At 36.2% G+C, this 26580-nt stretch overlaps 2 protein-coding genes, 1 non-coding gene and 1 pseudogene across 7 annotated transcripts; 3 read left to right on the top strand and 1 right to left on the bottom strand.

Moving 5' to 3' along the window:
- Nucleotides 1-4420: 4420 nt before the first annotated feature.
- Nucleotides 4421-8198, bottom strand: LOC114743867 (BTB/POZ domain-containing protein At3g22104-like). 5 transcript variants are annotated; one of them, XM_028932076.1, is made up of 4 exons: nt 7853-8198; nt 7383-7509; nt 5289-6420; nt 4421-5051 (listed from the first exon to the last, which is right to left on the bottom strand). In XM_028932076.1, the coding sequence occupies exons 2-4, from the start codon at nt 7409-7411 to the stop codon at nt 4587-4589; spliced, it is 1626 nt and encodes a 541-aa protein (XP_028787909.1). In that variant the 5' UTR covers nt 7412-7509; nt 7853-8198; the 3' UTR covers nt 4421-4586. The 5 variants fall into 5 exon arrangements, with proteins under 5 accessions (XP_028787909.1, XP_028787905.1, XP_028787908.1 ...); XM_028932072.1 differs by having other exon boundaries at nt 5289-6404; XM_028932075.1 differs by having other exon boundaries at nt 5289-6404; nt 7894-8198.
- Nucleotides 8199-10986: 2788 nt separating this feature from the next.
- TRNAY-GUA (transfer RNA tyrosine (anticodon GUA)) lies at nt 10987-11072 on the top strand. The gene is given in 2 exon segments: nt 10987-11023; nt 11037-11072. It is a non-coding gene; the product is annotated as a tRNA-Tyr (tRNA).
- Nucleotides 11073-13656: 2584 nt separating this feature from the next.
- LOC114743870 (uncharacterized) lies at nt 13657-14578 on the top strand. Its single transcript, XM_028932078.1, has 3 exons — nt 13657-13734; nt 13830-14248; nt 14350-14578. The coding sequence occupies exons 1-3, from the start codon at nt 13657-13659 to the stop codon at nt 14414-14416; spliced, it is 564 nt and encodes a 187-aa protein (XP_028787911.1). The 3' UTR covers nt 14417-14578.
- A 7244-nt stretch (nt 14579-21822) lies between these two features.
- Nucleotides 21823-26538, top strand: LOC114743865 (histone-lysine N-methyltransferase ATXR3-like; annotated as a pseudogene).
- Nucleotides 26539-26580: the final 42 nt, after the last annotated feature.

Genomic DNA, 26580 nt, shown 5'->3' with positions numbered 1-26580 from the left:
CAGTTTCAATCCAAAAACGCATTAATGGTTACTTGGTGCAGTTTATTTAATTCAAAGCGGGGAAGGTGGTGGCCAGAAGAAGCCTCATTGCTCCCAAGTCCTAACCAAGCAATGCCAACTTCAGAGGCAACGGACTATTTTAGTAAATTAAAAGAGTCATCTAATCAATTTTAGCGTTGCCACCATAAGATTCCATGATCAACCTTATGTACTGAACGTAGTTTAAGATGTAGGGCGTGCCTTTTTTTTTTTTTTTAAATATCGAGTGGGTATGTAGATGGTAACTTGTTATTCATCGGATACGAAGACAATTCATTAAGAGCGGGATCGGACAGCTTTTGGAGATCAATATTTGAGGGTGAAAGCAAGGTGGGCATTAAATCCCATCACAGGGAGACATGAATGAATGAATTGAATAAGCATGCAGCTGGAGTTGCAGAGAGTGGCATCCGATGAAAAAGGATCTCCTGATAGGGAATAGAGTCGAGAAAGTCATACCACAATGTACAGCATGCCGCTGTGTTTATGGAAGTATTTAATCCCTTGTATTTAATACGAAAACTAGTTTCTTGTTCATTTTAATTTTAAATATAAAATCTTCATTTATTTTATTTTTAATAGTTATCTATTTTTTTAAAAGTTATCATTATATTAGTTGTACATATTAAATATTTCATCAAATAACAGTTTTAGCTAATACACATAATTAGTAAAGATATTTTAAAAAAATAATACCTATTTATTACAAATAACTAACTTAACAAAAATTTTTAATATACAAAAATTAATTAGTTAGCTATTATATTAAAAACGAGAGGTGGTAATAAATTCACTTAAAAAAAGTTGCAATTTTAAGTTTTCTCTGGCCGGGATTTTCTTAATGGCTATATATACTGATGTTTGGGAAATTAACTCATCAAAATCTACGATTTCTCTCGCCTGTTCCGTGCACAGTCACAATGCGCGCATGTGGATAATAATGCAAAACATGTTGATGTTAATAGGGATTAGGGAGGCACGTGAGGTGTTTTAAAAAACTGAGAGTAGGTACTGATGATATGCTTAGTGCTCCTCACCTCCACTCGACTCAGAGTTTAAATATTAATATTAGCCAACCCATAAATAAAATAATAGGAAAAAAGATTCTATTGTATTGAATATTAATACAAACGAAAAGCTAGATGCAAGAGTCCCGAGTTAGATCGAGCCGCCTCTCTCTCTCTCTCTCTCTCACACACACACACAGGAATCCTGGCCCAAACAAACAATATCTAATTTGCCTCCATAACGTAGGAGTAGGAAGATCTAAGTAATCGGTAATGTCTCCAAACTGGGTAATTAGTATCACAACCCTTTCGTCAGAAAGGCACAAGGCCAACAGCCTTTATACAGATTCAGGGCATATCACGACAGCAGGACCATTTGGCGGATGCGATGGCTAAGTTGGGATTGTCAAAGTCTGAAACCTTCGATTATTGTCCGCAGCATCTTAGGACGAGTATGATACCGGAGAGTATGGGACTAATTTGCCCCACTAGTTAATGTTTTTGCTTTCTTGGGCCTGGCCCTCTTTCGAATTAAAAAAATACTAACCATGGATGCGTTTATAGCCCTTAGTGAAAAGTGAATCAATTCATATAATTAGAATCCCTTCTTGGCAATACCAAAAAAAAAAAAAAGTCCCTTCTCCGTTGGCTCAGGTGTCAGGTGTGGTCTCGCGGACCAAAGAACGAATGATTTGGGCATAACTCGTCATAACTGAAAAGAGCTCAACATGTGGTATGAGCTTCCTCTTACAATCTTTTTGCTTCTTCTTCTTCTTCCATATCTTTCAATGATTCAGATGTAGTATTTCATGTATTAATTTTTTTTATACTGCAGATGTGAACTGTCGAGATTAAATTTTAAAATTTAAATTTATTTATTTGCATTTTAAAAATATCTTAATAATATTTTATAAGATATTACACATAAATCGTCTATTTTTTTAATATAAGGGTGGAGAAGAGATTCTGAGAGGATTTGAATCCTTGATATGTATGCTTATGATCTAATTTGTTAAAATTCCTCATTGCCATGTATGTTTAATTTTATATGCAACGTAAAAGTTCTCCTAGTATGAATAATCAAATATAAAGTAGGACATTCGAGCTGTTTGGGTACCACCCGCGTTGGGTGGTTTTCCCTTTAGCCGGTCAAAAAAAAAATAGATACTCCTCTTATTCTTAATATAAGAACTATTTAACTAATTTGATTATATTAAAGAAGTTAAATAAGTTAGTTAATTATAAGAAATGTGACACGTTTTTCCTAAAATACCAAAATCACTTTTTTTAATACCTCACATTTCTCTTCTACTTGATTATGGTTGAGGGAGTATCTATAGAGGTAATTTAGAGAAAATTAATAAATATGATAAATGAGTCTTATATCCAGAACTAAAACTAACTCAACAATTAGGTCCTAAATTAAGGATCGGAGGAATATATATTTAGCAATTAGCATGGTTATTCGTACTTTTGCTTAGAAAAACATGTCTTTTACAAAAGAGAACGTCAGATATTTCACATGTGGGGTACTTAGGTAGGCACAGCTGAAAGGACAAAGCTACAGGGGATCTCTAATTAAAAGCGGATTTGTTTCTTTAGAATGGATTAATGGGAAGCGGACGATAATCTTGTTTACCTTCTTACTCGAGACTTCCTGTGATTGGTGAAACGTCACGCTTCTATTAAAACTTCAAACTAATCACTTGATTGATACATCAGGCAAGTCCTTAACAAGCAAGTCAACAATTCAATCCGCACTCACTAAATATTATCTGAAAACAAAATCTAAGCAATCAGCAGTTGAAATGCTTTATATGTGTATATGTGTATATGCGTGTATTTTCTCTTTATCCTTTTTTTTTTTTTTTAACCTGCTCCTTTCTCTAGGACTAAGAACCCAACGTGAATGGCCAATTTATTAATATAATACTCACACACACACACACAGTCTGGATCTAGTCCTCCCTAGGCGGCGGCCTCTATGGTCGTTTATAGTATTAAACACTATATGCGTACTTTTAGCCTTAATCGTTAGTAACTAAACTAATAGTGTATTCTTTCTAAGATTATAAAGAGCTAAATTATTGAAGGTATATCTTTAGCTTTAGAAGCTATAAAATACATTTCTTCTCAAAACCTGCAAGAAAGGGAAGCAAACATTCACCACAGCTCCCCTGCATTTATTGTGATTGCGGCTGCTTCCATGCTTAGCCCCACGGCAGCATGTGCTGTGCGAATATCCGTCAGTCTAAGGGAAACCAAACAATCAGTTTCAATCAGTTGTCAAAAGCATCTTTTCTAGACAATGCTTCGTGCAACCGAGTTGAGGGGCAACTTCACCCTCTTGGTCTCTTACAAATTTATGTGTGCCTCTTGACGCTAGAGTTCGCTTTTACTGACATTTTTCACTATTAGCTTCTTAGGTCTTCCAAGGACAGCTCATCTTCTCGTCAAGCGGTTCGGAATCTGAGTCAACTTCTGCAAATCCTTAATCCCAACGAGCAACTAGTATTCAGAGCCAGTTTATGTACTGTAAAACTAACTAGTTCATGCAACTGTTTATTATATTGAAGTCGTCAATGGGGCAAAATCTCAGCAGTGGAGGTTGGTGATTCTTTTGTGATCCTATCTTGCTATATTATGTGCCTGTTTAGGAGAACTTAGGAGAACGGTGAAAATCTCTAAGCACATTTTATAAAAACCGAGATAAAACTCTTTTCATATACTTGTCTCGTATTACGTAAATCATTATTGAAAAGTTAAGCCGTTTCAAATGGACCCTATATATAGGCCTTTCATATAAAAGTTAGTTGATTAATTTGAGTAGATTAAAAAAGTTAGTTAAATTAATTATTTTTAATAAATAGGTGTTTTTTTCTTAAAATATTCTTATTAATGAAATGTATTAGTTAAAACTACTATTATTGTAAACTTTGGGGAAAATAGATAAATAGAAAAGATAAAATGAATTGAAATCTTATATTAAGGACCAAAATAAAAATCAAATGAGTTTTTATATTAAAAATTAAAAATAGTACTTGATATTGATGTCTGTCTCGGGAGTATGAATCTAACTACTGCGCGTCTTATCTCGTGGTAAGCAAACTAACCATAATTTTATCACTTCACTCATGGCTGGATCCATCTGGAAGCTTTAAGTCAAGAGTGACCTATTCAAAAGACCGCGTTGAACAGAGGGACAAGCATTCAGAATTTGAACCCGTCAAATGCATCCGAAAAATAGACTTTACCCGTGTGAGAGTTATCTATTCGTGCTTATTTTTAATTGTTCAAACTTAGCGGGAATAAGAGGCGCTGGGATACGGATAATGTATTGATTGAGAATTAACTGGTGCTAATATGAGCTCTTATTTCATGGCTGTACAATCAGGAGAGATTCTCCACGTAAACATGATTATATACTCAAACGACTTCAGTTGAGCAGGAAAGATGCATCAACAAACACAAACTTCATTTCTCTGCTGTACAAATTGCATATTTTGAGTTAGAAGAACAATTCGATCCCCAAAATCTCTGTCACGAACAGAGCTTGGGCAAGGATAGTGCGTAACTGTTCCCGGATGCTCTTGATTTTGATATTTTTGCCATCTGGGTTTGCATCTTCTTACAGATTTTCTCCAGTTCCATAACTCTCCATTGCATTCCTTGCAAATGTGCTCTGAGGTTCTCATTATCAGCTGAAACATCAAATTTCCCAGAATACAGCACAACCTGCTCGCTGGTTTTGCCTTTCCTTCCCTTTTTACCAGCATCACTGGAACTACCAGGCGAATCGGTGAAAGAAGTTGAACTTGGAGTAGTTGGAGTACCCTGGAGCAAGTTACTGAGCTTGGATTGCTGAGATATGAGAGCTTGAACAGCAGAATTTGAAGGAAAATTCGTGTTCCGAGAAAGGTGTAGGCAAGCCTCAGCTGAAAGCTTCTCATAATTTAAACCACAACTTATCTTCACCCTCTCTTCTTCACACAATCCAGCGTGAACCTATAATACAACTCATTTAGTTCAAGTGTTCAACTAGATTCAACTTCTAACGAGGTTCAGCCAACAACTTCTGGTTATTACTAAGATGTTACTTTAGCATGTCAGGGGAAGAATAGAAAACGATCCGAGTCCCTCACCTAATCAGATAGCTAACGATATGACAGGAATTAGAAACTCCAAATTCCAAACGAACTTTGAAGGATTAATAAAGAACAAAGATAAAATAAAATTGTATACCTTTAGATACATGTCCATTGCATGGTAGAGTTCGTCATATGAATCTCTCGCATAATCAGGCAGTGCGGTGGCAAGTGCCATGAACTTGGAAGGTTTCAAACAAGGATCAGGGGCTATTTCTGCTATATACAAATCTACCAAGATGGCAACTTTCTTCATTCGAATAGGAGTTATCAGACTGGTTTTCCCTTGTCCTAGGAACGCTTTCAAAAATCTCAGAATGAGATTCACATCGTATAAGTAGCTTATTCCATAAGGAGAAGGAACAAGCAAATTATCCAAGGTCGCCTGATCCAACTGGGAACCAATCATGTTCTCCAACTTATTCCTGCTGCATTTGCTTATGTTCAAACCTAATGTAAGTCGGAGAATCCCAAACAAGGTCTTGCAGGAAACACAGCTCTGATCCATATTGCGATGCATATCTATGATCATTTCTATAATTTTACGCTTTGCCTCAGTTGCAGCAGTCGAAAACTTGGCCTTTTGATAGAACAACAGAAACCTACTTATCACAACTTGGTCCAATTTTCTTACAAGCATTGATTGCACCAACTTTTCAATGTTCGGGGGACTCAAAAATACTAGATCATCAAACCACCATGTTGAATGAGAGAAATTTGTCTTGATACTCTCAGTGCTTTTAGAGTCGCATGAAAACCGAAGCCCAGAACTGTCTGGAGAACAAGTAGATGGACATGGACTTGCTTCACAGCCTAAAACCAGCCTCCCAACAAGTGAATCCAAACATTTTCCTAGCATCGATGAAGAATCTGAGACTGACTCTATATTCTGGCACTGCTTCAAGGCAATCAAAAGGTCCGACCATGTCCAATAGCTAGTCTCCGGGAGCAATTTTTCAGTTTGCGCCGATAAATTAGAAAGCCCAGCCACAGATTCTTTCATTTCCATGAATTCAGCAGCACAATGAGCGAGGACCAAATTGGAAGGAGTTATGTCAGTTTTTCCGTTACCATAACAGAATCTTAACATGAGCTCAAAACCTTCTGCACCTCCTGGAAAGTCATGGAATATTACTTTAAGCTTTCTGGTGCTGCCGCTACTAGATTTGCCAAATAGTTTCGAGAATTTACCCGAATACTGAGCAACGATATCCTGCAAATTAGACCCATTGAAAAACAGAGTTACACCTGAAGGGACAAAAATGTACGCGATGCCAAAAAAATAGGATCAATGTCAAAATAACCCACCAAAAACATGGAATCAATGGAAAAGCGCACAAATGAGAAAAGAAACGAGGAGAAAATATGAAAAGGAGACAATGAAAAGAAAGTCCACAACTAAAGGTCTTCAATCACCAAAAGAATTAATGTGGTGATAGGGAGGTCGTTAAATTATACATTATGGCAAGCAGGAAGGATCACTATCGAATTTTCTCGCATAGAATGGTGGAGCAGACAAAGAAATTTCCTTGAAAGCAACCCTCGGCCCCTCTTAAAATACGTGAATAAAACAATCAAAAGCTCCAAAACCATTAAATCCCCAGGACCCCAGCAAACCATGGCAGTAGCAATTAATATGATGTGCACCCGAAACAAAAAAGAGAACCAAAAAAATAAAGAACATAAAGTGCCTTGTGCTTGGGGTTGGGCTTGGGATGATGATAATTTCTATGGCCAGAGAAATGATAAAACAGCAGTTACTGGACCCATACCCCACCTCCTACCTCTCTGCAATGTAGGTGCCAATTAATGATGAGTGGAAAAGTAGGACGTGAAATTACCAAGGATAACTAGAAAACATGGGATGAAAATTTGCAGAAAAAAGACAGGTAGTAAATCATTGGACAGTAATGATTTTTAACTTTTAAGAGTTAAGTTGCAACATTCAGGACCAAGAGAAACCTTCAAACAAAAGATTGAGAAAGTTGAACCCTGTGTGCGTTTACTGTAGATCCCAAACAAACGAGAGAGAAAGGAAAAAGATCTATATCTTTACATTAGAGGACAAACGACCAGATGAAGGAAACCAGATTGTCTTGATAAAAAGGCAATTTCGGCAAAAGGGGAAATACAATTTCAAAGTGGAGCCAAAGGCAGATTTCAAAAACGAAGTTTTGGAGAAGAGGCTTACCTTGTCCACCAGGAAGGTTTCTTGTCCATTTACATCCACTTCAAGAACAGAGCAAACTTCCATAACTAAAGCAATTAAGGAAAACCTAAAACCCGCTTCAAATCAAGAGTACCTTACTTTTTGAAACCTGTATCAAAAGATTCAAGGAAGAGAGAGACGTAAGAGGGCCATAATGGGCGGTGAGAGTGAGAGGAGACCAAACAGACCATATTCTTGCATCAGCAAGAGGACAAAAACAATAGAGACAGACAAGTCCCTTGTAAAGAGGGTCGTACAGTAGTAGTAAATTGGCACACAAGTAATGCAGTTCTCGACACGGGAGAGGATACGAAGACAAAGCTCGAAGTGTATGAGAAGCAACAAGGCATATAAAGACAGAGGAATGGCATATAAAAAATAAAAATGCATGGACGGACTATGAGTCAGAGAGAGATATTGAGAGGAAAAGAATCAGAAAAATAGAAATTAACCTGCTGTTTAAAGTTTAAACCAGCAAAGCACCAACACTCACCTCCTTCAGTCCTTCTGACATTCCTGCAAAAATAAGAGTAGGCGCCTCCTATAAAAGTATATAGTTGTGTGAACAATTCCGGGTCATGAGGGAGTCATAGAAAAGCCTTGAAGCTCAAGCTTTATTCCATTTTCATCGCTGCTCAAGTCTCTAGATCTCTGCACCTACCGTTTCCCCCATTATTTTAGTCGCCTTCATCCTCCGTCCCTCTCTCTCAATATCCCAAATTTACCACCATGTGGACCATTTTTCTTGGGCAGGTGGGTGGGGGGACCAATCCTCTTCGGCTTCCCCACCACCACCTTAGTTCTCCGCTGTAAGGGTCGGCCCTCCCGTCAATTTGATGCTCAATTGTTTTTAATTTTTAAAATGCCATTACTCAGATTATTTTTCAAGTTGATACCTTTAATTATTTTTTTTTTCTCATCCAGAATCATTTGTACCAGCGACTAAAAAATTGCTCTGCTCCGACACTGCGAAAGCGCGCTTCTCCCGTGATCAAAATAGCAGCTCCAAGAATCGCAGAAGATCATAAATCATCGAAGATGACAGTCATAATTGAGGGGCGAAAAAACAGAGACTGTGATGCTAACTGTAAAGGTCACTGCGGCGCCGCACTTTGCCTGTTAAGCGCATGATTAGATTTATGAAGTCGCCTCCCATATTTGCTTAACCATAATGCAACTGTGATTTTGTAATGATCAGCCAATTATCTTCCTTATAAATTGACTTTTCTAATGAGCGGCTCAGTCCCAAAAAAAATGTGAGAGTATTTGTTAAATAGAGCACAGTATCTTTCAGTTCCTGATGTTGTTGTCATTTTAATAAATAATTTATTAGCTTAGTTATAAAAATAAAATTCATAGGCAGCGACGCATGCCTCTAGTCAAGTGTTTAAAATACTTAAGGATATCAAGCTTGGACATTTTTTTTTAGCGTGCTTGGATATTTTTAGTAGTGTCTCTTACTATTTTTTTTTGTTGTCTCAGCGTTCTTCTATTTTTAATTTTTTTTTTTAAAGTTAAAGGGCAGGTTTAACATGCCATGAAATTATAAGACATTTACTTTAAAGATTTCGTTTCTTCACATTTTTATCTCCGATTGAACGGGCAAACGATGCAGTGCCACGTATCCATGAAGGCATTTTTCTTGAAAAAAAAAATTAACTGAAATATTTCTAATCTACAACCTCACTTATAATTATAAGATCTCATTTGTAGTCTATAAATAAAGTATTATATTTAAAATCAGAAGTAATATTATTATTTGACAGTATGTCCTGTCATATTTTGGAATTCGTAAAAGAAAATATTCACAAGGTAATTTTGGAGTCGGGATTCAATGTATGCAACAATTCATGGATGCATGTGAAGGGGTACGCAATAAATGTGACATTCACGCTCCTTCCATGGCGGGGCGGGTAAATCATGACCCGGCTACGCGTTTAACACAGTCAAATTACTCTCACTTTCCGTTATCAAGGGGAAACAAGCAGGGGCAGCCAGTGTTCTAGCCAGACAGGCCTGATCGATTAGCGCGCACAGCGCATCCCTGCCATAATGAGTTAGACCAGCATAATTTTAAAGCGAAACAAAGAGAATTTTGTCCACTGCGGCATTTTTCTCGTATGTTTCCAGCGCAAGGGTTGTTTGTCCTCGTACACAGAGTCTTTCTAACCAAAACTTAAAAATAAAAAAATAAAAAATAACAGCGCACATTTTATAAAAAATTATACTGTTTGTATTAATATTGATTTATTGACGTGAATTGGTTGATTGATCTCATTTTCTTATAAATGAACATGCTCACGAGACAAATGAATGGATCATTCTTAAGTCGTAGAATATCATCTCATAGCATGATAAGACTCTATGAATCAAAAGAAAAACTCAGATTAAACCTACAGAGAAAAACAAAAACAAAATTGTAAATTATGGGGTGGGCCAAAAAATTAAGGAGATACTATTTTCGATCCTATTTATAAGTTTTAAATTTAGAAAGAGAAATGATTCGTTTTATAAATTTTAAGTTTGATTTGTCTTAACATTTAGTGTATTTTTTCTATATTATCCTTAATTATTTTTTTTGTCTTAATATGAGTTAGGCAAATGAGTTTTAAAAAATAATAAAATGGAAGACATAACAAATTAGTATATTTACCACAGAATTCAACCTTTGAATCAATTCCCATACTTTTGAAAGAAGTGTATACTACATGTACTAATTATAAGTTTCAAATAACGAGCTATTAGTTAAAAGTAATAAGTAGGTTAGAAATATAATTTATTTTCAAATATGTCATTGTAATAAATGAGATGAATGATGAAAGAGAGTGTATTAGAAAAGATGACAGGAGAGAGCATGACAAAATAGAGAGAATAAATGGTTAAGGACAAAATAAAAAAAATGTATTAAATGTCAATACTCCCTCCGTTCCTTATTATAAGAGACGAATAACCGAATTACGTCGATCAAAAAAACAGTTAAAATTAGTTAAGAACAATTAATATGTAAAAAGTATAATTTTTTTTCCAACAATGCCCTCATTAATAAGGAGAGAGAACACGAGAAAGAACAATGGTAATTTATTAAAAGAAAGAGAAATGGGAAGGAGAGAGAGTGTGAGTTGGAGACAATAAATATGGGTAAAATAGGAAATCAACACAAAAAAGTAAAGACAACTTGTAAGTGTATCTTATATATAGGAACATGCCATAAGCACCAAATGTCTCTTATAATAAGGAACGGAGGGAGTACAACATTAAATGGAAGTTTATAAAATGGATCACAGCTCTTCCTGAATTTGAAGCTTATAAATAAGATCAGAGAGAATATAATTTAATGTTGCATATGAGTATTTTAAAAAAATCAAATCATATTTATTATAACAAACGAATTCATCTAATTGTTTTAATAAAGGGGTTGAGTTTTTTTTTGTTGACCTTGGAGTTATCTGAGATTAAAAGAATGGAAGTAGTAATTAATCTGTATCCTCAAATCACAAACCCCGCATCTGTAAAGAGATAATATTGTGGAGGAATAAAAGAACAAACAAATAGATATAAAATAAAGAAGCGACGCCACAAACACCATCCGACCTTAGCTCAGTTGGCAGAGCGGAGGACTGTAGTGGTTTCTCAGACATCCTTAGGTCGCTGGTTCGAATCCGGCAGGTCGGAAGTTTTGTTTTTTCATTCTTGGTATAAGATCTGACTAGACGAACGACGGATTTATACAAACCTCATGATGCCCAAATTCCTACCCAAAAAACAAAAAAAAAAAGCAAGACAAGCCTGTTACGAGTAAAGCAGGCTCAGGCAAAGGCATACAATAAGCCCAAGCATGTGTCATTTAATTATTTAAATTATTTTTTTTTGGCCAAATATTTAAATTATTATTAAATAAACCCAGAAGAATAAGGCCAGTAAAGGCAACAACTAACAAAACAATCGCATAAGCAAAAATACAAAATAACTCTTGTTATTTCGGATAATAATACTCCTCCAGTCCTTAATATAGGATTCAATTATTGAGTTGGTTTTCGTCCTAAATATAAGACCCATTTATCATATTTATCAATTTTCTCTAAATTACCTCTATGAATACTCTCTCAACCATAATCAAGTAGAAGAGAGATGGGTATTAAGAAAGATGATTATGTTATTTTAGAAAAAACGTGTCACATTTATTATAATTAACTAACTTACCTAACTTTGTTAATCTAACTAAATTAGTTAAATGAGTCTTATATTAAAGATCGGAAGAGTATTACGTTTATCCAGGCAAACTAAACAGGCAGCACCCAAGTAAAGGCTTCCCCCTGTGTCAAGTACGCAGGCCTTATGAGTTGCTTTTGGTTCGAGAGAAATGAATATTTTTTCAAAAAATTGTTGGGAGAATCTTAAAAAAACTTAAAATTACTAAATTGGTTTGTTAACAATACTTTAACAATACTTACAAATAACAACATATTTTGGTGAAAAATTTTTATCTAGAATTTAATAATTTCAAGCTTTTTTTTAGAATTATCCTAAATTGTTGATCGTTTAATATTTTATCAAATTCAATGAGAATATGTCAATTAACACGCAACAAAGCAATAATAAAATGGGGCAAAATAACTTAAAAAAAGCAGTAAAGTGCGTGAAGTGGATAATTTTTTTTTTTTTAACCTTCAAGTGGATAAATTGAGTTGAACCACCTTCAATCCTTAATATAAAAGTTAGTTTGACTTTTAATTTGATTTTAAATATAAAACCCCAATTCACTTTGTCTTTCTTATTTATCTATTTTTAAAATAGTTATTGAAATAATTGCACATGTTAAAGATTCAATTAAATGATAGTTTTAACTAATACATATGATTAGCAAGAATATTTTAGGGATTTAAGTAAATTAACAGACTTTCTTAATCTATTTTTATTTTAATCTTAAATATAAAATCCCAATTTACTTTGTTTCTCATATTTATCAATTTTTTTTCAAAATAGTCCTTATAATAATAGTAATTCTAGCCAATACACTTGGATAGCAAGGATATTTTGAGATAGATAACACTTATTTATTACAAATAACTAATTTAATTAAATTTTTTAATCTATTTAAATAATTAACTAACCGTAAGAATTAGATGGTACGTAATAATATTGAAAACATGGCTCTTTAATGTTGGCAAAAAAAAGCACTCTTTAATGTTATGCGCTATTTTTCTGATCCTTAATATAAGACCTATTTAACTAATTTAAAAAGAAGTTAAGTAAATTAGTTAATTATAAGAAATATGACATGTTTTTTCTAAAATACCTTAATCATTTTTCCAAATATCCTTTCTCCCTTATTTATTTGATTATCGTTAAGAGAGTATTCATAAGAGTAATTTAAAAAAATTGATAAATATTAAAAATAAATTTATATTTAAAATTAAAATTAGTTTAATAATTATGTCTTGTATTAAATAAAGTAGCCGCTGGTTTGCTAGTTGTGGCGCCCGCAGGTTTTAGACCCGCAGGGTCCCGGACACCAACGCAGCCGGCGCTAAAGGGTAATGCCCAATAAAAACGGACAAACTGCTCCTCTATTTTTTTTTTTTGGCCAACGACAAACTGTCCTCGTTTAAGGCATATATACTGCTATACACTTTTTTGCAAAGAGTACATATTTTTTTCCTAAACGTCTTGCCCAGATAAATAATGAGATAAAAAGAACGCGGGAAAAATGTTTCTTCGTCCTGCTGGCCGAGTCGTGCGGTATTCTTTATGTAAAAGTCGAGTTGCCGAACCTAATTTCTATGGGCTGCCAAATCTTCGTTAAATCATCTACAAACAGTATACTTTATCAAATGACATTTCACAATTAATAACTTTTAATTAAGAACTTGTTTGAACCCCTTTGTAATACTACCTCCGGTCCTTAATATAAGACCCCATTTTATTTTTAGTTTGATCCTAATTATAAGACTCCAATTCATTTTGTCTCTTATATTTATGTATTTTTTTCCAAGATAGTCCTTCTAATAATAATAATTCTAACCAATACACTTAATTAGCAACGATATTTTAGGAATGACAACATTTATTTATTACAAATAACTTACTTAACTTACTTTATTAATTTCTTCAAATTAGTCAACTAACTCTTATAATTAGAACAGGAGGTAATAAGTGTTCGTGAATACTTTTATGAAAATCAAGATAATTTTTTTTCATATAGTATTTTATCATAATTAAATCAGATTGGTCAGTTGTTTTTTTTTATATATAAAACATGCCAGCTGGATTAATAATGCTCTGGTCATCTGGTGACTCGTTTAGTGGAGATTCCAGGATAGCGTTGACGCAATCAGTAAGTGAAATAATAATAATAATAATGTTAAACCAATCCGATCCGTCTGAATCTTAGGTCTAAGGATAAAGACAAACGCTGATTGGGGGCCGAAGTGGACAACCCACCGACCCATCAGCGTTTTTGAGAGCCAGCACTCTCCCTTCAACCCTTTCCTTCTTATCCCAGAGAATTTCTCACCAACATATCTCCTCCTGCTGAGGCACCACCCATTGGATTTCACTGTTATGAAATTGTTTTCGGAATTCAGATCTTGTTACCGTCCCCAGAACACTCCGGCATCGACGGCGCCGCCCTCCGACACCGACGGCCACCGCGATCCGGATCCTGCTTCCCAGCGGGGCAGACTTCAGCGTTCGCATTGGCGGCCTTCACTTTCCGTGATCATGGAGGATTCTGTGGATCAGCATCGCCACACCAGCGTTGATAAAAATAACAAGTCTCAGAAGAAATTGTTGGCTAAACCCAGATCATCGCTCAACACTAGCTGTTCCTTTCACACCGACACCCGCACGTAAGTGCATCAGTCGCTCGATCTATTCCCCCTTTCACAATAGATTTGATTATTTGATCTTGCAAATGTTTTACTGTTTGTTTCGTTGGGATAATTTTCAGGAGGAATTGTATTATGCCGCCGGTGATGGTGATCTCTCCTTTCTCGGCTACACCGTACATGTTTTGAGCTTCGCCTCTCAGTCCTGTATATATTCGTGGTCATTAAATTAGCTTCATCCGCTGTACAAGATCGTTCCTCATCTTGAGAGCGCAAAAGAAAGCCTCTCTATTGCGGATCTTTCTTTGTTATTTTTTCCCAGTAACAGTTGGATTACTTTTCCACTTTCTTTTCTTCCGTTTCACTCTGTGCTTTTTTATTGGTGAACTCAAGTCATGTGGGCCCACACTCTTTCTCGATGGATGGGGAGATCATGCCACCCGGAATTAGATATTTCTTGGGAGTCATGCTGAAGGGAGGTCGTTAATTGTAACTATAAACTATAAATATAATAAAATATCATTAAGATAAACATTTCTCTTGAAAGATTTGAAGTTATATAAAATTATATAAGAAACTGAGGAAATAATGGATTTAGTGGACTAAATACTGAAACAGAGAATTGTGCCACTAGCCCTTTTCCCTCTGCTTTAAGTAACTCCGAGCATTGTGTCGCCACTTGGGAGGAATCAAAACGTGACAAAGATTTACAAAACGGTACTCTTGGCTGCTATGAAAATTGAAGGTATTTGTATTCTCTTGGCTACAATCTATATGTCAAACACCCCCTGAGAGTTAGAACGAAACTGGCTTCATGGGCGGCACATCCACCGAGAGGACCATCCAAGTTAGATTCCTGTTGCCCGATTCATCACTGACTCTGAGCAAAAGGTTGTGGTCTAGGGGCCGAATCATCCCACTGTAACGGTCTCACCGGGCCTCGTGTCTTGTTACTTCACTTACATGTCTATATATGCACTGATGCACAGTGATATTGAATTCCATGAGCGAATAGCACGATGGAATGATCAAATTCCATATCACTAAACCAACAAACTGATATTGGGACGGATCAAAAACAGATACAGGCGAAGTATTTGGTGACAAATGATGAAATTCAAAATAAACATAGGTAACGTGAATGGAGCCGCAGAGAAACGCCAGAGACATAATAGCTCTTAACTTGCCTCCACCTTCATTCTGACCTCACCAATTTCTCTGCATTTTGCACCTCTTTCGTCTTTGAAAACCAGAGAATGACAGCCTCTAGAAGGCAAGAGGGGTGTCAAGCCAAAATGAAAAATGAGAAGGCACACTTGTAAGGCACCAGTAAAGCCACTGCAGTTGCAGGAATTAGAGAGTAAAATATTACAGCGTTACCGGTTAAAGTGGGAGTGAGCACGACGCTCATGATTTAACACGAAAATGATGGAGTTAGCAGCAGGGAAAAGATCGAAACAAAATGTGAAAATAAAATGAATGACAAAAGTAACTTCTGGACAAATATCCTATTCTTCATTCTAGCCAGATGGATCACAAAGAGGACAGAAACAAACCCCCAACTCGTTGAAAACCAAAGCCCAAATCAAGAGTCTCTACACTCCAACAAGCCCACGCACTCTCTCCAACAAGAAGCATTTGTTATTGACAAACCCAAGGGATCATCCAAGCTAGATGGAATTGCAGAAGGAGGAGGAACTGCAACGGATCGTGTGGTTCTATGGTCTACCCTTGATGATTGAGCAGCACCGTCACTGGACATCGGTAAAATAAAACTTGTTGCCTTGAGGGGTCTATTCGCATGGAAGAACTGTGGAAGCCATGTGATCAGCCTCGTTCCTGTGTGGTATACCTCGTTATTTACGGCTCCAAGCTTCTAGAGAAAAATAAAGAGAAGGTGGAAGCCCGTGTTTGGAATTTGGATGAACTTCTGCAAAGTAGGGGTGTTCAAGGCCGGCTCGTCCCAGTCTTATTGGCACGGGACAGATCCGTCCCAAAATTTTTCAGGACGGGATAAAAAAGGGACCGGGACAGGACGGGACACGGGACGGGGTCGTCCCGTCCCGGTTCCTTTTTTTTAATTTTTTTAAATTTTTTATCCTATTTATATAATATCATTTTTTTCATATTTTTTTTAAGATTTGAGACTATTGTATGGAACTATAGATATATTTATTTAGAGTTTTTATATTTGTTAATGATTTGAGATTATTGATGATTAGAATTTTTAGCAAATTTTTATTGTGTTAAAAACTTTTGTTTAGAGTTTTTAATGACTATTATATGTAATATTTTGAGCTTTTGTTTAAGAGTGCCCAAACAAATAAAATAGAAAAAAAAGATGTTTTTATAAGATTTAAGCTCAAAAAAATATAATTAAAAAAATCAGATTTTTTTAAAAAAATTTTTTAAAAAATTAAAAAATTAAAAAAAATATTTTCGGGACGGGCCGAGACACGAGACAGAAAATCTGTCCCGTTACTGTTCATCGGGATGGAACCAGGACGGGCCTATCCCGATCACAATCCGTCCCGTGAGCAACCCTACTGCAGAGAGGTTCTTTAGACTTTAGAGCATAGTTCCTCTCCTTTTTACCAGCCACCCGGCCGGGAAAAAGCAATGCTTTTTGCTTCTCACCTGGACTTATTTGTTTGCATTTGCAAAATTGACTTTTATTTCAGTTAAGTTTTATGAATTGAAACTAGATAGAAGTCAATTAACAGTTTATAATTCAAATTGAACTATAAACTAGATGGTATATTAAGAATTAGATCTAGTATAATTTGCTTTAGAAACTCTTTTGCAAAAGCCATCTTAAACATATATTTTAGTCCAAACTAGGTTTTTCGGATTTCAAAAGTCAGTTATAAAAGTACAAAAACTATAGTAATATAGTATTTTCTTATAGATTCGGTTAGCTTTGTGCACAGACGGAGTAAATATAATATGACAGCTAACTAAAAAAAATACTAAAATATAATATAAAATGTGTCTTGGGTGTAAATCATATTCAGCTTGCATGTCATCTGATTTGCAACTAATACTTTCGTATGTGTGACAGTTTAAAATGATAATCCTCCCTGATCACTAATATAGATTCTAATTCTTAAGTTGATTTTAATTTAAATATAAGACCTGTTTTTATATTTATTAATTTTTTTTCTAAATTACTCATATGTATATTCTCTTGACTACAATCAAGTGGGAGAATGGGAGGATATTAAGGAAGATAATTATGGTGTTTTAGGAAAAATATGTTATATTTCTTATAATTAACTAACTTACATAATTTCATTAATAGAATTAGTTAAATGGGTCTTATATTAATAACCAGAAGAATATTTGTAGCTCACTTTTTAACTTTTTTTTTTTAACTAATCGACATCGACAGTCTTAGATAAAACATAATAATTAGTATCAAAGTTGTGTGGAATGATGGGTGGAGTGGTTTGTGGTGAGGAAGAATCAGGTAGCGAGAAAGAAGAAGTAGTAGGGTGATAAGAAAAGTCATCGTCAAGAAAGGATGACATGGTCTGTATGGAAGTATCAATAGGTGCACTTGAAACATTTGTAAAAAGAAACACAAGTTCATGAAAAACAACATTTCTAGATAAAAAGATCTGATTTGTATGTAGATTTAATAAAATATAAGCTTTGGAACCAAAAGGAATGTCTAAAAAAACACATTTTTTTAGCTCTAGCAGAAAACTTGGACTGATTATGAGACAAAGTGAAAGCAAAACATAGATAATCAAAAACTTTCAGATCAGAATAAGATGGAAAAATAGAATGCATTTGTTAAAAAAGAGTAAGATTATTTATGACTGGAGATGGTAATCTATTAATGATGAAAGTAGCATCCATTATGGCAAAAGATCAATATGAAACGGGAATGTTAGATTAAAATAAAAGTACACGAGCAACATTGAGAATGTGCTGATGCTTTCTTTTGACCAAACCGTTTTGTTGAGGTGTTTCAACACAAGAGATTTGGTGGACAATACCTTTTAAATCATAAAAAGCTTTCATAACAAACTCGGGACCATCGTCAAATTTCAAAGTTTTAACAGCTGTGGAATATTGAAACTAAAAAATTCGTAAGTTGGGTTCTTGTGTCAGACTTAGAGTCTAATAGAAAAATCCGAGTGTAGTGTGAAAAATCATCTACTATGGTAAGAAAGTAATGATAACCTTGAACAGAGGGGATAGAAAAAGGACCCCATATGTCACAGTGAATAAAATAAAAAATTTTATTAGATGAATTGTGCTTACAGGAAAGGATAAACATTTCTGCTTAGCAAAATGGCAAGCATCACAAGGAGGAGCATAAGAGATACAAGGAATTTTAGGATAATGGTTATTTAAAGCGGAAAGAGTTGTACTAGAAACATGTTCTAAACGTAAATGCCACAAAGTAGAAATAGAATTGGAAGCATTGATAGAAACTGTGTGAACTTGAGGATTAGGTGAAGAAACCATATTTGCATGAAGAATATAAAGCCCTTCAAAGAGTTTAGTTGAACCAATCATCTCCAGGGGATTGAGTGAGCGAATCTAACAAGAATCAAAGAAGAAAGTGAGAAAACAATTAAGAGACAATGTCAGACGAGAAATAGAGACAGTATTGAAGGAAAAATTAGAAAGAAAAAGGACACCGTGAGAATTAAAGAGGGAGATATCACAATTGTGCCAAAAATAGTTAAAACAGCTTGAGTCCCTGTAGGTAAGCTAACAGAGACAGGAGAAATGGAATGATATGAAGAAAATAGATCAAGATTGCTATAAACATGGTTAGTGGCACCCGAGTCAATGATCCAAGTAATAGAATATGGAGAAAAAGAATTGGATATACCTGTAATGGATTTGGTGGAAGCATTAAAATAATTGACTGAAGCAGAAGTTTGTGGAGGTGCTAGGATAGTAAGGAGATATTAATATTGATCAGATGTGAGATGCGGAAGGATGGAAGCCGTAGAAGGTGAGGAAGTAGGGAGAGATGTAGCAGTACGAGTTTCTTGAGCATTACTAGAACCTTGCGTAGAGAAGTTATTCACTGTAGCAGAGGGCCGAATTTTGAACCCTTAGGGAAAACTGTGTTTCTTATAGTAAGTGGCCTCAGTATGACGAGGCCGACCATAATAACCACATTGTTTAGTGACCATAGAAGTAGGCTTTGAGCCAACTGGAGCAGGACAAGGCGACTGGGATGGTCCTTTGGCAACCAAAATATTGGAATGAAGAGGAAGAGTGAGTTCCCGTTCTTGCTGGAGCACAAGAGAAAAAACTCGGTTGATTGTTGGCAAAGGATCAATAAGCATGATTTGAGACTTGATAGAAGCACATGGATCATTAAGACTTTTTAGAAATCTGATTATGTGATGTTGTTCATGATGAGTGTGTGCTGGGCTTGCAGAATTGCAAGTGCATGGCTTAAGAGGTCAAATGCTATCCAATACATCTTCCAAGGTCTTCAGACGAGTGTAATACTCGCTAACACTGAGACTAGCTTGCCTCAAACTATATATTTTCTCTTGTAGTTCAGCAATTCAAAATAGATCGGATTGAGAGTAACGCGATCAAAGATCGCTCCAGATATCAGAGGCCTTCTTGAACCAGATAATGCTTTTTGCAATTGTTGGAGAAGTAGACTTGGGCAGCCACCCTTGGATGAGGTTATTGCAACATTCCCAAGCAGGGAAAAGAAAATCATCAGGTTTCAGCGGAGAGATTGAGCCGTCGATGAACTTGAGCTTGTTTTCAGAGAGCAAAGCCATGTGCGTGGCATGTGCCCAGCGGTGGTAGTTAGATCCATCAAGAGGAGGGGAAACTGGTACCAGGCCGGGGTTTTCATTGGGATAAATATAATAAAGACTATTCTGATTAATGGAGGAAGAAGAAGAATCGGCGACCATGGAGAGGAGAAGAGAGGTCGGTGAGGGCAAGCCGGCAATGGTTAAAGAGGAAAAGAACAATTGAAAAGTAAGGGCAAAAGAGGAAGGAAATGGCGGAAGAGAGACTAGGCTCGTGATACCATTTAACAATATTTGGTAAAATAGGTAACTTGTATTTCACTGATAAGAGAGTTATATTTATATAGGTAAAAATATATAATACCTAATATTTACAAATAATTGAATCAGTTTGAAATAATTAACAGAAATGTTAATTCTATCTTTCACAAAAGTTTTTCAAATGCATTATAATAAAAGTTCAATATATTTATCTTAACTTTGAAAAGAATTTTAACTTATATATTATTTACTACTTATCTGGTCCTTAATATAGAGCTTAATTGTTAAGTTAATTTTGATTCTAAATATAAAACCTATTTATCATATTTATCCATTTTTCCTAAATTACCCATATGAATACTCTTTCAACCATAATCAAGTAAGTGAGGGAGGAAAGATATTAAAAAAGATGATTATGGTGTTTTAAGAAAAACATGTCATATTTTTTATAATTAACTAACTTACCTAACTTTCTTAATATAATCAAATTAGTTAAATATGTCATACATTAAGGACTGGAAGAATATATATTAGGCTTATTTTAAGCAAATCAAGTCAACGCTGTTAAAATAAATTCTTTTAAGTTTTATAAAATAAAATAAATTTTTGGTGGTTAAATTGTCACCAGGCTAAATAATCAATACTATCTTCGATCCTTAATATAAATCCTAAATATAAGATCTCAATCAACTTTGTTTCTCTTATTTATTCATTTTTTTTAAGATAGTCTTTGTGGTAGTTGTACATATTAAATGTTTCATCGAATAGTATTTGACTAACAAGATTATTTTATGAAAGATAACATCTATTTATTATAAATAACTAACTTAATTAATTTTCTTAATCTATTCAACTTAGTCAACTAGTTTTTATATTAAGAACTAGAAATAATACTATCCAATGGATAATAAACAAGCTGAACATTATTTATAATCATTTTTACCTCCTTTTTGAGGTAGTTGATTAATTTATACTCAAACTAATTTTAATTGTGGTTTTGAATACCCTAGACTCTAATAAGCTTTATATTGAGTTTACACATCTCAGAATTTGTTTGTATCTGCATTTGATAAGAGCTTATAAGTATTTTTACGTAAATCAAAATAAAATTTTTTTTTGCATACTTACTTTATATTTTGCGTGAAAAAATATGCATATTACATCGTAACGTGGATTCCCATCCATCGCCGGAGATAACCTGGATTTTTTTGCATCACAAGACATCAACTCATCGGGATACTACAAGGAGACAAATACAAATCTTTAAATCTGCAGAAATTTTTCTCATCATCAGCAATACAGTTAGTTATCCAGGCTCAAAAGCTATCCAAGCTAAATTGCGCACTATTTACGCTCATTGGCCCAGTTAACCTAGAATCATAATATTTATTCTCTTTTTTTGGTCGTAGATTCCTTCTCTTGACTTTGCAGACGCTTGTTCATTTTTCGCGAACATGCGTGCGTGTGCTTCAATTGAATCGGACCCCCAACAATAAACGCACCAGCGGGAGTATTAAAGGGGCCAAGTTTGATGCAAGTTCTGTCCGGACATTACAGACTGATTGAGCAGCTCGCTTGGGCCAGTTCTGCGTCTCTCGCTTAGTTCCAACTTCCAAGGGCATTTTCGTATAAGCGGATTATTTCTCGAGTTATCAACGATAAAAACACCAGCTATACGTAAAAGCGGAAAAAAAAAAATTGACACGAAGTCGCCCCCTTCAATAACAAACCAAAACGAAAACACGCACATATTATATCGCAGAGAAGAGGCGCCACAGAGAAGATTTTCTAAAACATCTAGGAGGGAGTGACACAAAATTATCAAGAACTATTAACTTTTTCTGCGATTCGCGATCTGGGCTTGCTGAACTTCCTTCTCCTGTTGTTCAATTTTCAGCCCCTGGGATTTGTCTTGCCGATCTGTTTCTTCACTTCTCTAATTTTCTTGGTAGTTTTCTCGTCCTATTCTTTCTTCTTGTTTTCAATTGTGTTTCCGGATTTTTAATGGGGTTGCGTCTTGGGTTTAATTCAGCAGGTTTCATACGTCAGTATGCACTTTACCTCAATAAACCCTGCATTTGATTTGGTTCATATTTGAGTTGTGTTTTTTTCCCCCTGAATTTTTGGACTTTAGGGTTTTGAACTTGGGCGCCAATCGAGAGAGTTGAAGCATTTGCAGTATGAGCATCGACAGCCCCGGGACAGGGGAGAATTAGGGTTTCGAGCTTCCAACAAGAGGTGAGACTTCCATGGGCGATGGAGGCGTCGCATGCATGCCTTTGCAGCAGCAGCATATTATGGAGAGATTGCCGAATGGAGAAAAAACGCTTTGCGGAGGCACGAATGGGAATGGGTTCAATTCTAAGTTGCTCCAGTTTGCTGACAGTGATCGGAAGAAGAAGATGAAGGCGAAGAAAGAAGAGCCAGCAAAGAAATTTCAGGTGGAAAGAAGTGAATTGGCATCGGACGGGGTAGGCAAGAGCAACGATGAACTTGAGAATGATGAAACGTGCGCGGAAAAGGTACAAAAAGAAGAAATGGAAGAGGGAGAATTGGGCACTATGAAGTGGTCAAGAAATGATCTGGAAAATGGAGAGTTTGTTCCGGAGAAGCCGCGGAGGGGTGAACTTGAGAATGGAGTGATTGTTATTGAGAAATGTAAAAAGGGGGAGCTGGAAAAGGGAGAGATTGTTTATGGAAAATGGAGAAGAGAGGATGTGGAAAAGGGGGAGATAGTTTCGGAGAGGAGCAGGAAAGGAGAGGCTGATAAAGGGGAATGTGGCTTGGGTAAAAGTATTATAGATGACATTGAGAAGGGAGAATTCATTCCTGATAGATGGCACCGAGGGGAAATAGGAAAGGATGATTATGCTTACAGTAGAATGCGCAGGTACCAATCAGGCAGGGACAAAGGGTGGAAAAGTGAACGTGAACGCACACCACCTTCTGGGAGATATACAGGTGGTGATTATATTAGAAAGAAGGAATTTAATAGAAATGGGGGTCAGCATGCCAAGAGTGCTCCTAGGTGGGAGAGTGGGCCAGAGAGGAATATAAGGATTAGTTCGATGATAGTGGATGAGGAAAAAAATGAGCATAGCAATGGGAGGAACCATGCTCGAGAATACTCTGTGGGCAGTCGGTTGAAGCGGCATGGTAATGATTCAGATAGCAGTGAGCGCAAGCACTATGGAGATTATGCTGGTTTAAAAAGTCGTAGGCTTTCTGATGACAGCTGCCGGCCTCTTTATCCAGAACACTATTCTCATCGTTCTACAGAGAGGTCTTATAGAAATTCATCAAAAATATCAGCAGACAAGTATTCTCGGAATCATGAATCTTCTTTACCTGGTAGACCAGCTTATGACAGGCATGGATGTAGCCCTGTTCATTCTGACCGATCACCACGCGATCGTTCCAGGTATTATGATCATAGGGATCGTACTCCAGTTCGCCGTGAGAGGTCCCCACTTGGCCGCGATAAATCTCCATATGTTCGGGAGAAATCGCCCCATGGCCGTGACAGATCTCCATATGTTCGGGAGAAATCCCCCCATGGCCGTGACAGGTCTCCATATGTCCGGGAGAAATCCCCCCATGGCCGTGACAGGTCTCCATATATTCAAGAGAAATCACCCCATGGTCGTGAGAAGTCTCCATATGAAAAGATTTGGGATAGAAGCCGTTACAATGATCATAAAATAAGAAGTCCTACTCATGGTGAGCGGTCTCCACAAGACAGACGTCGACATCATGATCGTAGGGATCGGACGCCAAATTTGGTTGAACAACCTCCCTTGGATCGGCCTAGGCTAAATGGTATACGAGAAAACAATTCTAAAATGATATCAAGTGAAATGCATGACTCACCACATAGTTGTAAGGATCATGAAGATAAGCACATCAGTAGGGAGTCAAATTGTTCAGCTACAGATTCTCACAGTGAAAGAAATTGCACGATGTAAATGGGTCAATTGAGAGAGACAACAGTGAGAAGCCTGAAAAGGAAGAGCAGTCCTGCAGCCCTACTGTAGGCCGCAAAGAATCTCCCCGCATTGAACCACTTCCTGAAGAGCTGCCTTCTATGGAAGAAGATATGGACATTTGTGATACTCCTCCTCATGTTCCTGTGGTGGCAGATTTGTCATCAGGGAAGTGGTTCTACCTTGATTATAGTGGTGTAGAACACGGGCCTTCTAAATTATCTGACATCAAGTTTCTTGTTAACGAGGGAATACTGATGTCAGATCACTTTGTCAAGCACCAAGAGATAGTGACAGGTGGTTAACAGCTGAGAATGCAGCATCACCGTTGGCAACACATAGTTTTCCATCCATTGTGTCAGACTCCATAACGCAGCTGGTAAACCCTCCAGAAGCTCCTGGTAATCTTTTGGTTGATACCGGAGATATCCTTCAATCCGGAGCTGAGACTTTTCAGAAGATGCCAGCTCCTTGTCGCAGCCAATAGTATGCCTAATGACAGCGTGGTTGCCTCTGAACCTCTAGAGGAATTCCACATTGATGAAAGGGTTGGAGTTTTGTTAGAGGGTCATGATGTAATTCCTGGGAGGGGAGGTTGAAGCAATTGAAATAAAAGGTATTTGTTCTGTCAAAAATATCCTACACAGTTCTTTGTTTATGGGAAAGATAAAAAATTTGAATATTATACTAAATATAAATTTTTTTGTCCCCCCCCCCCAAGATACTTGATCTTTCTCAACTTGTCTATTTTATTGTCTTGCAGAAGCCTTGCAAATGAATTTTGAATATGCAGATTGGGAAGGGTTGGGAGGCCTTGAAGGTAGATATTGCTATACAGTGCCTGTACCGTTTCATTTTATTAAATCTTTTATCTTTTATCATTTTTAATCAATCATCAGTTCTGAGTTTCTGACAATTTATATTTATTTTAAGCTGATATCTTTTGTCCAGAGTTGCCTTATGATTACTAGTTTGAGTAAGCTAATATTTGAAGAGTCGCTCTTTTTTTTTAAAAAAAAAAAATTTTTAAAATTTTTTATTTGCATGTCGGGCTTGAATGGTTTGTTTGTCCTTTTTCTGCTGATTTTTCATCTCAATTTTAATGTACAGTGAATTGACGTCTAATGATATTGAGGTTATCTTGTCAAAGTTCTCAGTTATGAGTGTCTTGGCTTGGGTTGACTGAAGTTTCTTTTAATATTTTCTAATATTGCTAGTTTTTTACATGGTGATAAAATCCAAATTGTCATTCTACGGTGTTGATCTCATTTTGTTGATTTTTCATGATTCATTTAATATTTTACAAATCATTTTAGTTTTGGCAATGCCATCCTTATGTTCTACGTGCTGAAATTTCATTTGAGTCAAATTGCTTTATTCATAGTCAGTCATTTAGGCTGGCTTAGTCTGTAATGTTGGCTTTAAGTAAACGGAGTGACATTATAGACTTAAATGCTTTTGGAAATAGGTTTTGCATGCAGATTAGATGAATGAAATATTAAAATCGCACATTTGATATGAACCAGTGAGATTTATATCATATATGGAACTTGTGATTTTGCTCGTCATGTAATGTTTCAGAGCTTGATTTGTAAATTTATGTTTATTTCTCATCTGGAGAATTAAAAAGTAAACATGGTGCACCTAGAGGTATGCGCCTCATGGAGAATTTTTCTGTATAATTAGGTTTTCCTTGGCATGATAATTTTCCGAGAGAAGATTGTGATTCAAGAACTGATTTTGCATCAGGGATCCTGCGACTCAGTCAAGCATGCTCCTTGACAAGGATAATGGATTTGCCTTTGGTGATCCTGGCGACTGGTTTTCTGCCCGATGGTCATGCAAAGGTGGTGACTGGAAAAGAAATGATGATGTCCAAGATAGATCTTCTAGGAAGAGACTTGTCCTAAATGATGGGTTTTCATTATGTGAAATGCCTAAATCTGGATGTGAAGATCCTCGGTGGACTGAAAAGGATGACTTGTATTATCCTTCTCAAGGCAGGAGGCTTGATCTCCCTCTTTGGGCTTTTTGTGCTGATGAGAGGGCTGACTGTGGTACTGTAAGCAGAACGGCTCAAACTAAATCCTTTTTGGCCAGAGAGTGAAAGGAAATGTTCTTCGGCGGTGGTAAGGATAAATGCTTGTGTGGTCAATGACCAGGGTCATTGGTTTCTGAGCCACGACACAAAATCCGAGTCAAGGACAGACATCACTCAAGGCCTACTCGCCCATTCTCTTCAAGCATTGATAGCAAGAGATCATCGACTGAAGAAGATTCTCAGTCAAAAGCCATTAGTGATCAAATTCTTGCCTGAGAACGGATTTGTCAATACTCCCAAAGACCGACTCTGTACGGT

The sequence above is a fragment of the Neltuma alba genome, unplaced genomic scaffold (assembly GCF_004799145.2).
Source record: "Neltuma alba isolate B1F8T4 unplaced genomic scaffold, ASM479914v2 tig00004156_pilon, whole genome shotgun sequence".
In the NCBI taxonomy this organism is placed as follows: domain Eukaryota; kingdom Viridiplantae; phylum Streptophyta; class Magnoliopsida; order Fabales; family Fabaceae; genus Neltuma; species Neltuma alba.
The sequence above is the reverse complement of the archived record's forward strand: the minus strand, read 5'-3'. Positions and strand labels throughout refer to the sequence as shown.

Excerpts from the sequence above, each read along its gene's own strand:
- LOC114743867 (XM_028932072.1), bottom strand. The coding sequence starts at position 7,445 with ATGGAAGTTTGCTCTGTTCTTGAAGTGGATGTAAATGGACAAGAAACC. Across the intron at positions 6,405-7,382 it reads AAACCTTCCTGGTGGACAAG|GATATCGTTGCTCAGTATTC; the intron begins GTAAGCCTCTTC and ends TCTAATTTGCAG. Across the intron at positions 5,052-5,288 it reads CAATGGACATGTATCTAAAG|GTTCACGCTGGATTGTGTGA; the intron begins GTATACAATTTT and ends GTTGTATTATAG.
- LOC114743870 (XM_028932078.1), top strand. The coding sequence starts at position 13,657 with ATGCCAGCTGGATTAATAATGCTCTGGTCATCTGGTGACTCGTTTAGT. Across the intron at positions 13,735-13,829 it reads GGATAGCGTTGACGCAATCA|TGGACAACCCACCGACCCAT; the intron begins GTAAGTGAAATA and ends TGGGGGCCGAAG. Across the intron at positions 14,249-14,349 it reads TTTCACACCGACACCCGCAC|GAGGAATTGTATTATGCCGC; the intron begins GTAAGTGCATCA and ends GATAATTTTCAG.